The sequence below is a fragment of the Geotrypetes seraphini genome, chromosome 1, assembly GCF_902459505.1.
Source record: "Geotrypetes seraphini chromosome 1, aGeoSer1.1, whole genome shotgun sequence".
Classification (NCBI taxonomy): domain Eukaryota; kingdom Metazoa; phylum Chordata; class Amphibia; order Gymnophiona; family Dermophiidae; genus Geotrypetes; species Geotrypetes seraphini.
In genome coordinates, this window is record NC_047084.1 from 501315071 (window position 1) to 501330801 (window position 15731).

General features: G+C 42.7%; 1 protein-coding gene across 1 annotated transcript in view; it reads right to left on the reverse strand.

The window, feature by feature from the left end:
• Nucleotides 1-15731, reverse strand: part of DAPK1 (death associated protein kinase 1) — a 312064-nt gene that overhangs the window by 71725 nt on the left and 224608 nt on the right. Inside the window, exons 20-22 of the mRNA XM_033927667.1 lie at nt 12836-12914; nt 5863-6085; nt 2298-2486 (exon numbers count right to left, since the gene is read on the reverse strand). Coding sequence (XP_033783558.1) covers nt 2298-2486; nt 5863-6085; nt 12836-12914 — 491 coding nt within the window. The remainder of the gene's footprint in view (nt 1-2297; nt 2487-5862; nt 6086-12835; nt 12915-15731) is intronic.

Below are 15731 nucleotides of genomic sequence, written 5' to 3' on the forward strand. Positions count from 1 at the left end.
ATGCTTTTTTGAGAAAAATGGAGGATCTTTGATCTAATCAGAAGTATTATTACAAAACTAAGCATGTGTTCAGATGTATTCTATAGAAAAAGAATGAAATCCAATTAAAGCAGAACTTAAGACAACCTCATAACTGGAGTGAGCTTTGATGGCAGCTTCAGAAGTTGGGAAGTTAGACCAATGCTTGGTAGGTTTCTATGGTCTGGGCCCCATAAATGGAAAAAGCAATCAGGCTGGAGTGGGCTTCGATGGCAACTCCAGTAGTTGGAAAGTAGGACTAGTGCCAAGCAGACTTTTAAGGCCTGTGCCTAAAGACTGGCAGGGAGAGACACAGATTGAGTGTACCAGTGTTTAATCATGAAGTGGAACCTGTGCAGCATGTCATATTCAACTCATTCCCTCTGTAGTCTCTTCCTCTCTCTCTGCTTCTTTTTTATTTCCCACATGAACAGCATGTATTGATTTACCATTTTTGTCCAGTATGTCTTTCATAATTAGACTGTATGCTTTTTTGAGCAGGGACTCTCTCTTGTGTGTTTAATGTATAGCGCTGTGTACGTCTGGTAGCGCTATAGTAGATGAACAGGTCATCTTGTTGAGCAGACTGGATGGACCGTGCAGTATGTTACTCTACCCTGTCCTTACTTCATTTGCATTGCCACATCCTGCTGCCACATTTTTGTTCAAGCCTCACTTTTCCCATGATCTAACTCCCTCCAACAGTGAGATCCTAAGTATATCCAACTGTTCCCTTTTATGCATCTCCATCCATGACTGGAGACTGAACTGCAAACAGCTAGTAAGACTGGTGAAAACAGTAAATGCTGAAACCACCACCACATTCAAATAGCCAAAGTAAAGCTGGCACACAAACTATGTTAATTTTGACAGGTGAAATATAAATGCTTAAATAAACGAATCCCCTTCAGGCAGGACAGAAACACAGAGTGAAAAATTGAAAGAAATGGATGGGAAAGAAGGAAACAAAAGAGAGAAGGGGAAGGAAATACTGGGGAAGGAAAATTGGATTTTGATGGTGAACTCAGATGCATTTCAGGAGCCCTAAAAAGCCAAGCATGGAAGAGAATAGAGGGCCTATGGCGAAGGGTTAAGTCCCCCCCCCCTATGTTTCTACATTAGCCCTCAGTGAGCTGTGCTTCTGTAGACTAGAGGGGGGAAGAAACCAGGGAAAAGGGAAGCTAGAACAGGTTACAAAAATGGTTAAGAGCAAGATCGTGCAAATGGTAATCATTTGGTTTTTGTATGTTAAAAATTTGGGGCACAGCCACAGTTCAAGGATGGAGGATGAGGCCTAGAGGGGAACAGGCCTCTCCACTCAGTTGCTGAAGAATAGAACATAAGAACATAAGAAGTTGCCTCCACCGGGATCAGACCAGAGGTCCATCGCACCCAGCGGTCCGCACCCGCGGCGGCCCAGCAGGTCCATGACCTGTCAAGTGTTCCCTGCCCTAAAAAAAACCTACCCTTACTTCTATCTGTATCCTTCAATCCCCTTTTCCTTCAGGAATTTATCCAAACCTTCTTTGAATCCCTGTAGTGTTTTCTGCCACACCACAACCTCCGGGAGTGCGTTCCATGTGTCCACCACTCTCTGGGTGAAGAAGAACTTCCTGGCATTGGTTCTAAACCTATCCCCTTTCAGTTTCTCCGAGTGCCCCCTTGTACTTGTTGTTACTCACAGTCTGAAGAATCTGTCCCTGTCTACCTTATCTATGCCTTTCAGGATCTTGAAAGTTTGTATCATGTCTCCTCTAAGTCTCCTCTTTTCCAGGGAGAACAGCCCCAGCTGTTCTAGCCTGTCGGCATACGAAAGGTTTTCCATACCTCTTACCATTTTCGTCGCTCTTCTCTGGACCCCCTCAAGCAATGCTATGTCCTTCTTGAGGTACGGCGACCAATACTGGACACAGTACTCCAGATGCGGGCGCACCATTGCACGGTACAGTGGCATGATGACTTCCTTTGTCCTGGTCGTGATACCCTTCTTGATGATACCCAGCATTCTGTTTGCTTTCTTTGAGGCTGTCGCGCATTGTGCTGATGCTTTCATTGTTGTATCCACCAGCACACCCAGGTCTCTTTCAAGGGTACTTACATCTAGCAATGTTCCCCCCATTGTATAGCTGAACATCGGGTTCTTTTTCCCAACATGCATGACCTTGCATTTCTCTATATTAAATAGTAACTGACATTTATAAAACAAGGCTATTGAATAACTAGTACAGCCATACATTCAGATAAAAGGCTTAGAGGTAGAGTTGAATGACTCTACTTACTATTTAAGTTGGCATGCTGGATGTCGATGGCTTTTGTGGCCTGCTCATCGGTGGAGGAGTGAGAATGATGGGATGGTGAGACGAACACCTCCAATACGCCTTTAGTCAGGCCCGGCTCAAACATCATGCTGCGGCTCCGCACACTAACATTTTCACAGCCTGGGTACAGGTTGGAGATGCTCTTTGAAACTGGAGCACCAGAGGACAACAGGTTACAGGCTGTCAGATTGCTTATCCTGCTTCATATAACAACATACATTTTATACCCTAGGATACACTGACAAAAAAACCCCAAACAACAAGGCCATTTTGGATGTTAATTCTATAAAGGCTGTTTTAAGTTGGGCACTAAGCGCAAAGTCTGCTTCAGCAATCACATCAGTGGCATAGGTATGGGTGGGTACAGGCCCACCAATTTTTATTTTTCAGGCCTACCCAGCGACGGCACCTGCCCTCCCATCTTTTCTTGGTATACCTTACATGTGTCCCCGGTACCTGCAGTGATTCAATTTTGTCTCTGTCATGTCCCGCTCTCGCTGACATCACTTCCTGTTTCCAGTCTCGCATGTCATGGCAGAAGGAGCCTTCAGGGCTGGTGCCGACAGCAAAATTGAATCACTTCAGATGCTGGAGACATGTGCAAGGTATACTAAGGTGGCATGGGCTTGAGAGATAGGAGGGTAGATGAGAGATGCCGTGGAGGAGAGACGTTGGATGGGTATAAAAACCTTTATTTTTAATTTTTTATATCTCCGGTAGGGTGTTGTGTAGAAGGGCCCATCCAAAATACTAGGTCTGGCTATGCCACTTGATTACATAAGCAACAGCTGTTATAGAAGAATAGCCTGACTTTAGTCTTGAGCAGTTATACCATATCAAAGACTGATGTAAATGCTCATCCCTAAATGCCGTCAGTTCGGCCCATAACTGACAGCATTCTAACATCTTAGCACTTAAGTGCTAGGCACACCCCTGAGTTGCTCATGCCCCCTCCAAAATCCACTTCCCCTAGCACAAGGGTGCTCAATGTCGGTCCTTGAGGGTTGCAACCCAGTGAGCTTTCCAGGATTTCACCAATGAATATGCATGAGATCTATTAGCATGAACTACCTCCATTGTATGCAAATAGATCTTATGCATATTCATTGAGGACATCCTGTAAAGCTCACTGAGCTGTGAACCTCAAGCACTGACATTGAATTGTGCTAAATGAATTATGCAATAGGGTTACAGAAAACTGAGAGAATTACATAATTAACTGCAATTTATTTATTTATTTCCAACTTGCTATACCACTTTTAAATGCACCAGGAAGAGCAAAGTGGAATACAATCTAAAAACAAAAAGGCTGAAAGAAACTACAATATTATAATAGGATAGTACACCTATATTCACAATACTATAAAGAGAAAGATGAGAGAGATAGGAAGCTGGAGGTGACCAGCAGCTAAGCATCTGTCCAAGTTATCTGGGAAAGCTTAACTATAAAGCCAGGTAGTGCTAATTAAAGGTATTATCCTGCACATGCAATCTTGCACACTGTATTAAGCCAAAGGTGAGGGAGGTGATCTGAGATGCACACTTTTTATTGTAACCTTCCATATGAGTGGTCAGATTCAGTTATGCCTGTTGACTCTGGCTCTTAGCTTTTTTTAAAAAAACATTAATGCACACTGTGGGCAAGGTATACTGTGCTTATTCTTGAGACCCAGGGTAGAAGCTTTTCTTGAGGGCCCCAAAGATTGTAGGCTCTCTCGGCTTTGAATTAGAGAATGACACTGGGAAAAAATTTGTTCCCGCCACTGCCCCCGCGACCACCGTCCCTGCGACCACTATCCCCGCAGCATCCATACAAGCCTCAGAACTGCAATATTTAGCTTATTCCTTCCTTATAAATCAAAGTTCTGGCTGATGAACTAGAGAAAAAGATGTTCAGCTGGCAGGGCTTTGTTTCTAAATTTTTATAAACACAACTAATATACTACTTTATCCTAAAGCAAAAAAAAAAAAAAAAAAGAAAGAAAGAAATAGAAATCTTTTTTTCTGCCTTTGTTGTCTGGTTTCTGCTTCCCTCATCTTCTCATTCAATTCCTTCCATCCACTGTCTGTCTTCTCTCTGCATCTTCCATTTCCTCTGTTACTGTGCCTCTCCCTTCACCCCCCCAATTGGTCTGGCAACCATCTTCTTCCCTTCCAGAGTCTTCTCTCCAATCTCTCTTCCCCATTCCCTTCAGCGTCTTCTCCCCACTTTCTCTTCTCCATTTCCCTTCAGCATCTTCTCCCCCATTTCCCTTCAGTGTCTTCTGCACACTCTGTCTTCCCCATTTTTCTTCAGCGTCTTCTCCCCACTCTGTCTTCCCCATGTCCTTTCAGCGTCTTCTCTCCACTCTGTCTTCCCCATGTCCTTTCAGCGTCTTCTCCCCACTCTGTCTTCCCCATTTCCTTTCAGCATCTTCTCCCCACTCTGTCTTCCCCCCACCACCCTTTCCTCTCGCCACCTCACCACCCTTCAGCACCCCTCGCGCGACTCCCTCCTTCCTATCTACCTACCTGAATCTATTTATCTATCTCCCTCCCCTTTACCTTTGCGGCGTGTTTTGAGTAACTTCTTCAAAGCCGTCGGAGCCTGCAAGCAGTAGCGTGTGTGTGTGGGTAGAAGCTTCTCTTCTGATGCAACCGGAAGTTGCATCAGAGAAGCTTCCACCCACACACGCACGCTACTGCTTGCAGGGTCCAGCTTTGTGAAGAAGTTTTCCTCTTGATGGTTGCCTGGCTCCCAAAGGAGCTCCTGCTTTTCTCAGCTCTTTGCTCTGGAACTGTCCTTTTCAGCACTCTACTTCACACAGGGTGAGTGGACAGCTCCCAGTGGCCTTTGCAGGATCTTATGCAAATTAGCTCCTTCTTTCTGCTGCTTAGACTTCTCATATTATTATTATTTATTTATGTATTTATATACTACTTGTAGCCTAAGTGGTTTACATTCAGGTGCTCAAGTATTTTTCCCTATCTGTCCCAGTGGGCTCACACTCTACCTAATGTACCTAGGGCAATGGAGATCGAGTGACTTGCCCAGGTTCACAAGAAGCAGCGTTGGATATGAACCTACAACCTCAGGGTGCTGAGGCTATAGCTCTAACCACTGTGTCAGACAACACTGATTAGCCAAGACAAGATTCATATTTATGTATGGTTTACAAAGTATAAAATTAAATAAACTGCCTCCTTCCCTCTAACCGGCTTCCAGTTTTAAGACCCTTCATTCTCAATTTAAACTGATTTTATAGCACCAGAGACAGAATTTCAGAAGCAAATCATGATATCCATATCCATACTAATCACACAGGTGACTGTTCCCTGTAATGCGCACATTACCTAATCAGAGTTAAGGCAGAAAATGTGTAGAAAGCATGGCAAATATACATTAAGTTGCAGAAAAATTAAACTTGACATACAAGGCTTCTGAAGTCATATGCTCTCTATAAAAGAGGCCATATTTGCCTTCTCTTTTCTAAATGTAGCAATCTATGACATCTTAATCTTTCCCATTGGGTACTGGCAGAGGTACCTGAGGGTTTTGCAGACAGTGGTGAAGGCGGGAACCTAGTCGAATTTGTGGATGAAATCCGGGGACGGCGCCGCCTGAAGAAGCTCCTGAGAAGGCCACACTTCAAAGACTCCACAAGGGCGGTCTTCCCAGAGGTGGTGTGTCCAAATAGCTTCAACTTGATGCGGGGCTGTGGATTCTGGGTGGGTCTGAGCTGCTGAATAAATAACCCTCTGTGCGCTTCCTAGCATTGAAGAAACAGAAAATGTTAACAGCCCTGTCCAGCTTATCCAGTATATCAAGTAGTAAGAAAGACCCTCATTACATCAGTCTTTAAAATTAAAAGGTAATCATAAGAAAGCTGTCTTCACCGGTAGGATTCATAAGGCAGACTATGACCCATTCATGCTCCAAAAGAAGGAAAACAGGTATCTCGCAGTGGAGCAGAAACTACCAGTAAAGAGTTGTAGCACTTTGTATATCGACATCTCACATTTTGCCCTACACACTCCTCAGTATAAAATCCATTATAGCACAACAGAAATTAACATTATACTTAAACACTGCACACTAATCAGAGCATCCAATATTCCTTCTCGTTTTCTTAAATCCTCTCTGAGATTATGCGCCTTCCCCGTTCTCAAAGCTAGTAGCTGTAGTCTTCAAGCATGACCCTCAAGGGGTACAAAATCCAGTCATTTTTTCAGGGTTTCCACAAACAGTTTGCATGAGATCCATTTGCAAGCGCGGCCTCCATTATGTACAAACAGATAAACATACTGTTTGTGAAAAAGTGAGGAAAATGAGCAGACTGATGAAACAGAGGACAGAAAGAAAGCCCAAATTGTAATTCAAATAATATATTAACAGCAGCAACAAAAGGAGTAAAACACATCCAACTTGGCCAAGTTTTGCCAAAGGGGCTGTGCCAGAAGGGTCTACTCAAAGCTAAAAAAAAAAAAAAAAAAAGCGTAACCAATTAAATAAACAAGATATACTTAAATTTACAAAAGACATATATACAAACAAGATGATGAAATGAATTTTAAAAAACAATATGACCAAAAAATATATAATAGACTTAAGCATCATTTTAAAAAAGTAACGAGAAACTTGAAAACCCCGCTCTCAAAATACAGGTATCAGAAAGTCAGGGAATCTCACATACAGAACCAGAAATTATTTTTTTTAAAAAAGAAGTAATAGTGAATCAAAGCTATAAAAAATTTTAAATGCAAGGCAGTCATATTTAGTACCACATCATCTACAGTCTTTACTGTCTTAGTTGTACATATGTACAAGTGCTGCATATAGCAGAGACATAAGTTAGTTAAGATTTTCTCTACTCACAAATGTCTTTGGAACCCTATTCACCCCTTTCGTTCACTCCCTTCCCACATGAAAAAAATTGGCAGGAGGGATGTCCACTTACCCCCTGCACAAGAAAATTGGTAGGAGGGAAGCCCACTACCGCCTGCCAATGGAGGCCCCCAATCCACCCTTTACCCTCCCCCTCCAAAAGGCAGGAGGGATGCCCACTCTCTAACTGCCACCAGATGCTCCCCTGAACCCCCCATACCTTTTCTGTTGGACACAGGAGGGAAGCACGATTCCTCCACCTTCATGGCCTGCCGATCCAAAATGGCAGGCCTTCACTCCTCGGTGCATCATGTGATGCATGGGGAGGGGCTCAAGCCCTGATTGGCTCAGATACCTAAGAGCCTTAGGTGTCTGTGCCAATCATGGCTTTGGGCCCCTCCCCATGCATCACATGGGATAGAGGGAGGAGCCCAAGGCCCTGATTGGCTCGGACATCTAAGACCTTAGGTATCCGAGCCAATCATGGCCTTGAGCCCCTCCCTGTGAATCACATGATACACTGAAGCGGGAAGGCCCACCATTTTGGATTAGTGGGCCATGACGGTGGAGGGATTATGCTTCTCTTCTGTGTCCAACAGAAAAGGTACCCGGGGTGTGTGTGTGTGTTTATGGGGAGCATCCGGTGGCAGGAGGAAGTGGGCACCCTTCCTGCCTTTATTGGGGGGAGGGGAGAGGATGGTTCGGGGGCAGGGCTTCCATTGGCCTGGAGGAGGTGAGCTTCCCTCCTGCCAATTTTTTCACAAGGGGGCAGGGGGGGTCACCATGGCAGGAGGGAGGGGCATTCCTCCTGCCATTTTTGCTACTGCAGGGGTACTTTTTTTTTTCTTTTAATGGGGCAGATATTGTGCGTGTGTAACTAATCTAATCTAATACTTGGTTTTGTATACCGAGACTTCAATCTAAGAGAGCTCAACTTGGTTTCCAATAGTTAGATTAAGCTGAAAGAAACATAGTAAATGGATCTCAAAAAGGATTAAGTGTTTAGTAAACAGAATAGTTTTCAAAGTATTACGAAAAGAAGAAAGGGAACCAGAACTTCTCAGGAAAAGTGGAAGATCAATCCAAAGTTTTGTGAACTTGAAGGACAAAGAGAGGCGAAAAATCTTGGTTCTTTTGATACCTTTACTAGATGGGCAGGAAAGCTTAAGTTGTTGATCGCCTCTTGCAAAAGAGAATTTATAAAGATTCCAAGATAAAGGGACTAAGGGAGTAAAAATACCAAGAAGAATTTTTAAAACAACACAGGCACACTTGAACTGGACTCTAAAATACACCAGGAGCTAGTGAAGGTTGAAGAGCAGTGGCGTCACATGATCAAACTTACACTTTCCAAAAATCAGCCTGGCAGCAGTATTCTGGACCAATTGTAATCTGGAGAGACAGGTTTTTGTGATACCGAGGTAAAGGGCATTACAATAATCGAGATGAGACAGAATAATCGATTGAATCAAAATGGAAAAGTGGTGTTGATGAAAAAGGTGTCTAACTTTTCTCAGCATGCGTAGATTGAAAAAACATTTCTTATTCACAGAGCTGATCTGGTCCTTAAAAGAAATTGAGGAGTCAAAGAGAACTCCCAGGATCTTAGCAGAAAACTCGATTTGCAGGAGAGAACCAGATATCAATGCTACAGAGCTAGGAAGACAATCAAGTTTAGGGCCTAGCCATAGTAATTTTGTCTTAGAAGCATTAAGTTTCATCTGAATGGATTGGGCCCACATTTGAATTTTGGAGATGCTAAGATTTACTTTAGAGGCTAAAGTCAGTAATATTTGGCTCTATCTCTATCAAAATAAAGATGTCATCTGCATAAGTAAGTAAAGTTTCATGAGTGGACAGCTCGAAGCTATTAAGAGTAGTCATGTAGAGATTAAATAATATTGGTGAAAGCGGGGAGACTCCACAGGAAGATTGTCAGGAGGTAGATGTATTACCTTTAAAATGTACTGAATAAGAATAGTATCGAAGAAATTTAGAAAACCAATCAAACGATTTGGTGAAGACAAATATCAGAAAGCAACTGAAGAAGGATATCATGATGAACAACATCAAATGCTGCAGATAAGTCAAACTGAAGTAGGATGGAATATTTATTATGGGATTGGATTTGTTGAATTTTAGAGAGAAGAGAAATCAACAAAGTTTCAGTACTAAAATTGGAGCAGAAGCCATGTTGAAATGGCTGGAGAAGGGAGAATTTGTCAAGATAATCGGTAAGTTGACTAGCTACAATAGATTCTAATATTTTTGTCAATGTAGTCTTGTTAGAATGTTTATTTTAGAGCAGTTACCGGACTGGAGGAGAGCTGTGGGGTGATCCGTGGCTGGTCCTGGATTCCATCAACAGCGGCGGCTTCCATTCCTGTTCAGCGGCGCAGTCAGGCATTCACAGAGACGGACCCCTGACGTCATTGGGTCCGTCTCCAACAGCGTTAAAGGCAGCGGAGCCACGTGGAGTCCAGGAGACGGTAGTGGGCAACTTTATTTGGGACACTTAGACCCGGCTCGGATCCTGCTCCCTATTGTTGGATCTAAGATGTTTATTCCATGTCTACACTAGTGAAGACGTCGTTGAAGTTTGTTTCTTCTTAATAATGCCTAAAAGACGAGGAAGGAACACCGGAGGAGCCTCCCGGCGACCCTTAGCCCCAGTGGTCACTATCGATGATTTTCTCCGACGTCTACAACGGGAACAAGAAGGGTCGGGTGCTAGCTCATTGGGAATACCGCCGGAGAGTAGTGCGGTGGGTTCCCCTGAGCATGATATTACTCTTAGCCCCGACGTTAGGACGCCACCCCTCCAACCTACACCGCAAGCTGCTAGCTCCCCACGGGACCAGAACCCACCTGAGGAGGTGGTTTTTTCTTTGTCCACAGAGGCTAGTATGGAGGGCTAGCTGAATATGACAACGCAGAGTGGGATGATATCTCTGCAAGGACTTGCGACTGGGACAACAGAGGTTGGGGTAAAGCTAATTTCAGAACATTTAGATACTACACCATTACAACTTTTTTCACCTACAAAACCTCCTACAGTCACACTCGAAGCATTATGGGACTTGGTAGTGAATTTGGGAAATTCCTTAAATCCTCAAATAAAAAGTTTGGATAAAGAATTAAAAGAACAAAAGGAAGAAATAAAAGTTATAAAGCAGGACATGTCACAATTTAAAACAGAGACACAAAATACAAATAAGGAGCTAATGTTATTGAAACAGAATCAAGATATGTTGGTTAAAGATAATATACTACTCAGGAGGAAGTTGGAAGTGCAGGAGAATAATGGTCGAATAAATAATTTGAGATTTATAAATTTTCCAAAGATCCTGTCAACTTCTCCTAGAGAAATGGTGAAAAGATATTTTATGGAAATTTTGGAAATTCCTGAAAACTCCTTACCTCCTCTTACAAGAGTGTATTACCTACCTGCCAAGCCCCATCTTAAAGAAGAAGGAAAGATTGAGGAACCCCGGGAGAAGTCATTGGACATTTCGGCAATGCTGGAACAATCAGACAGAGATTTGGCTGTTCCAGCTACTCTATTGTTGTCTGTTGCTCTGGCTCCAGACAAAGATTGGATATTAAAACTTTTCTTTAAAAATAGGTCCAAAGACTTCCTGGGGCAGCATATTCAGATTTTCCCTGATGTCTCTAGAGAGACTCAAAAAAGAAGGAAATAATTTTTAATTTTAAAACCTGGAGTGATGCAAATAGGGGGTATTTTCTTTTTGAGATATCCGTGTAAATTTGTAGTTAGATACTCGTCATTGAAGTATATATTTACAGAGCCATCTCAATTGATTAGTTTTCTCTCAATGAAACGTCTTGAAAAAGGAATAACAACGTCCATGGAAAGTTAGTTCTCTGCACTTAAGTTAGATAAGGATTTTTCTTATTTAAATAATATGAATTATATATGTTCTACTCTTAATTGTGGATCCAATAATATTGAGGACTAGTGTGAGATCAACTAGGTCAGTATTTCCTTATAGTACATATTAATTTTGGATTTTTAGTTTAATATGTTGTTTGATCTCACTTTACTGTACAAGATGTATATGCTTGGAAATATTGTAAAATTTTATAAACAAATTTAAAAAAAAAAAAATTATAAAGAAAGAATAAATAAAGAAAAAAAAAAAGGAATGCAATGCAAGTGTTACGGAAAGACATCTAAGACTACCCCTCTTCTGTAAGACTACCCAAAGCTACTTTAAGACAGGACATAATGCCCTGTGGTAAAAGTCCTTGGCTAATAGCCTGGCTCAAATTCCACTGCTGCTCCTTGTGATCTTGGGCAAATCACATAACTCATCATTGCCTCACTTTTCCAAAATTTGGAGTCTTTTTTTTTTTTTTTCTTGGTTGGTTTATTCATTAAATCCATGAGTTCTGGCACAGGAATAAGCTTCAGTAAATGTAATGTAATGTAATTTATTTCTTATATACCGCTAAACTCCGTTAGGATTCTAAGCGGTTTACAGAAAATAGACAATAGTGTGCATTAAAATTATAAATAATATAGGTTTACAGAGAAATATACATTAAAGGATACAATAAAGATAAATAAATAAAGAATAGGTACTTAGAAATTCCCTTACTGTCCCAAAGGCTCACAATCTAACTGAAGTACCTGGAAAAATAACAATTAGTTGAGTAATAAAAGTAAGAAATAGAAATAGAAGAAAAAATAATAAAATAAACATTCTAACAAGACTACATTGATCTAAGGACTTTGAAAGGTAGAAAAGAAGAGAGATAGGAATAGCTGCAGAAAGGAGGAACCGTTGAGCAATAGAATTTTGGAGAAATTTAAATGTTAAAAGTAAAACAAAACAAGGGGCAAATCAATGAATGAAATTAACAATAAAACATAAACTGGAAAAAAAAGTGAAAATAAAAAAATCAGAACAGTCGGATTAAAGTCCAGATTGAGATGACTTCATTGCTAGGCCGCCAAATTTCACCAGGTATCATCCGATCCTTGCCAACACACCGGATGCCGAATGAAATTAATTGCATAGTTCAAAGCTGACAAAAAAATGGTCTGGAGCTGCATTAGAACTCACCGGCTGGAACAGTGATTCTAAATTACCTACCGATACTCAACATTAATCACATGCAAACTATATGCACACTGCTAGTGTTGAGCATTTGACACTACTCTTATATGTGGGACACACACATACAATACATGCACATCTCACACATGTGCAGATTTTAAAAAATGCAAGCAGACTGCTCCATTGAGAGTTCCATACCAGCTGGAAAAAAAAGGTAGGCACTCCTTTCTATGCATTACATGGAATGCTCATTTTAATACTAACGAGCTTGTTGTAATACATTTACATTGGATAAATCGGTAGCTGCTACTATAAATGGTAAAAGTGATACAGAACCCCTTTGTGCATTAGACTGACTACAACCTGTCTAAATCAAACACTGCTAACTTGATAACCTTTAAGTATCTGGAGCCCGAGTGAGTTTTGGAAAAGTAGCTTTCCAGGAAATTACCTAATGTACTCGAATGAGACTCACCTTGAGCTACTAATGAAAGGATGTAAACTAAATCTAAAATTAAGTAAATAAAAATGTAAATGCATGAAATATTCACCTTTCTTAGCCTTGCAAGCAGATTAGCTACATGTTCATGCTGCTCATCTTTAGCAAGATCTTCTGCTGTTTTCCCCATCCTATCAAAAAAAATCAACACAAAACACCCAAGTGATTACTTGACATGACCACAAATCAGGGCTGTACAATACTGACCCCCCTTCAATACACACTACCAATACATTCTCAGTATGTCTGAGATTTTTCCTGTGACAAACTATTGTAAATAAAAATACATTTTTTAAATGTTGCCTATCCTAATATCTAGTGTCAGAGCTGTGAAAACATTTAGAAAGAATTTGTAGCCACTTATGTTTCCATCTGCACTAGCAGAAACAGAGAAAATGAAGGGCGGAGCCAGAGGCGCCTGAGCCAATCAGTGCCTTAGGCCCCTCTCCAAGCATCACATGATGCACCGGGGCGTGGCCTAAGGCCTAGATGCGTCACAGGAGGCTACGGAGCAGGAGGGACTGAGCATCTCTCCTGCTTCCAACTTTTACAGGTACTGGCAAGGGGGGGAGGGGAACGGGGCATCCGGTGGCAGGAGGGAGCCAGCATCCCTCCTGCAGTTTGTTTTTTGGTTGGGGGAGTGAGTTGGCACGATGGCAGGAGAGAGTGTGAATCTCTCCTGCCATAATTTTGAAGTGGCGGGCGGTGTTGGCGGGCATTTTTTTTTTGGTTTGGGGAGGGAGGGGGCACTTTATTGGGAGGAGTGGGGGCTTTATTATTTTTATTTGGCTGATATTTTGCGTGTGTAATACATGCAAAATATCTGGCCCATAAAAAATAAAAATAAAAAAGCCGTGAGAAGCCCTGACAGCAGTGACAGGAGGCTGCCTCTCTTGTCACTACTGTCAGGGCTCTGCTCCGACTCAATCGCTCACTGAGCGACTGAGTCAGGAGTTTGCATGGAAATGATTTTCACCTCCGTGCAAATCATTTACATGTAATAAAGATAGTGAATCAATCGCCGTTTTAAAATCGACCAGGTATTGGCCAACAGCGATTGAATTGCTATCTTTAGTGAATCTGGGCCAAAGACTGTCTGAAATCAAGAAAATGTGGGACAGGCACGTGTGATCTCTTACGAAGAGGAGGATGCTCACTTTGAAAAACCTGAATATTGTAGCAATCACTCAAGGTTCTAGTGATTTGGATTTTGATTATGGAGGGAAAAAAAGGGATCCTGAGAATTTATGGATTAGCAATGATATTGCAGGTACAGGTGAAGGAACAGTAACTAGAGTAGATAAGGCCACAGCAGTGACTACATAAAGTGTGCAATATGCTAGTCATCAAACTGATGGGAACATGACATTGGATGGCTTATTCTGTCAAATTATGCAAAGCTGGTCCCTAGGAAGAGATGCCAGCTGGCCTGATTCAGGCCAGAAAGGCCCTGTATTCACCATGGCATGAAGCGCCTCTTTTAGTCAACAGTTTTGAAAAACTAACTACACCTTCAGAGAAACATTTTTAAACAGATCTGCAACAGGTTTGTGTCAATTGTTTTCACAATTCTTAGCATTAATGAGCTGCTTTGCATGAACTTGCATCATAACAGCTCATTAATGGAAAATGTATCTCACTGGTAGAGCTGCAGCCTCTGCACAGGAACGGGGACGACGGGCACAGGAACGGGGAATCCCTTGGGGGTTTCCCCCCTGGAGTCATAGGGATCCCGGAGGGACCCCCTGAGGTTGCAGGGGTCCCACGGGGGTTGGAGGCACCTCGAGGGGCTCGAATATTACCTCATTAGAGTGTCTACTTTTCCAGCCCACTGCCCGCAGCCAACATGGAAGCCTTCCCTCAGACGTGAGGGAAGACTTCCAGGTCGGCCATGTGCAGTGTGCATGAACTGTGACCCACAGTCCTGACAAGAAGTAAGTGTGGCTGGAAGGAGGCAGCTGACATGGACTGCTCCAGTACAGTCTTGCAGGAAGGGGGCACGGAAGTAGTTAGGTCACAGAGAGGAGGGAGGGAGCGAGCATGTGCACATGTGGGGGTACCACAGAGTTATGCCTAAAGATGGATACCCCAGGGAGGAGGGTTCATATTGTTTAAGTGGGTAGACTTGAGGGAAGGAGGGTGGGATCTGGAGTGGACAGACTTGTTGGGCCACCGGCCCATTTCTGCCGTCATACTCTATGTTTCTATGTGTTAGGCCAAGAAAGGAGAAAGAAGGGGCCATGAACTCGGGATATAGGAAGAAGAGCATTGGGACACAGGAGGGGCATGAAATTGGGACAAAGACTGGAAGGAGGGAGGGGACATAAAAGGGAGGGAGTGGGTTTGGACACAGAAGGAAGGGAGGAGGCATGAACCTGGGAGAGAGAAGGAGGCACGAACTTGGGACATAGGATGGAGGGAGGGAGGGAAAGAAAGATATGCTGAGGTGGGGGAGGGAATAGAAAAGGAGAATTATTGGTTATAGGTGTGCGAGTAAGAGGGAAAGAGATGGTGCACACGGAGAATGGAAGAAAGAGAATTGTTGGGCACAGGGAGGTAAAGGATTGAGGTACAGATGCATGAGGAAGAGAAAGATGAGAGGGAGAAATGTTGGATATGATGGTGGATAAGGAACAGTGGGACAGATTAAAAGGGATGTAAGAGGTAGAAATGTTGGACATGGAGGTGGAGGAGGGAATGGAGGGAGAGATGTGGCGTGGTGCTGGAGAGGGGTGATAGAAAGAGAAATATTGGGCATGGAGTTGGTGGGCAGGGACGAAAGATGCTACACGTGGTCCAGGGGATGAGAGAGGGAGAAATGTTGACTGTGGCAGTAGAGGAAATGGAGAGATGCATCCTGGATCCCTGTCTCTCTTTCTCTACTCCCTTTGCAGCAAGGGAGGGAATGAGAGAAAGAGAGATGATGGACAGTGAGAGCGAGGAGGAGA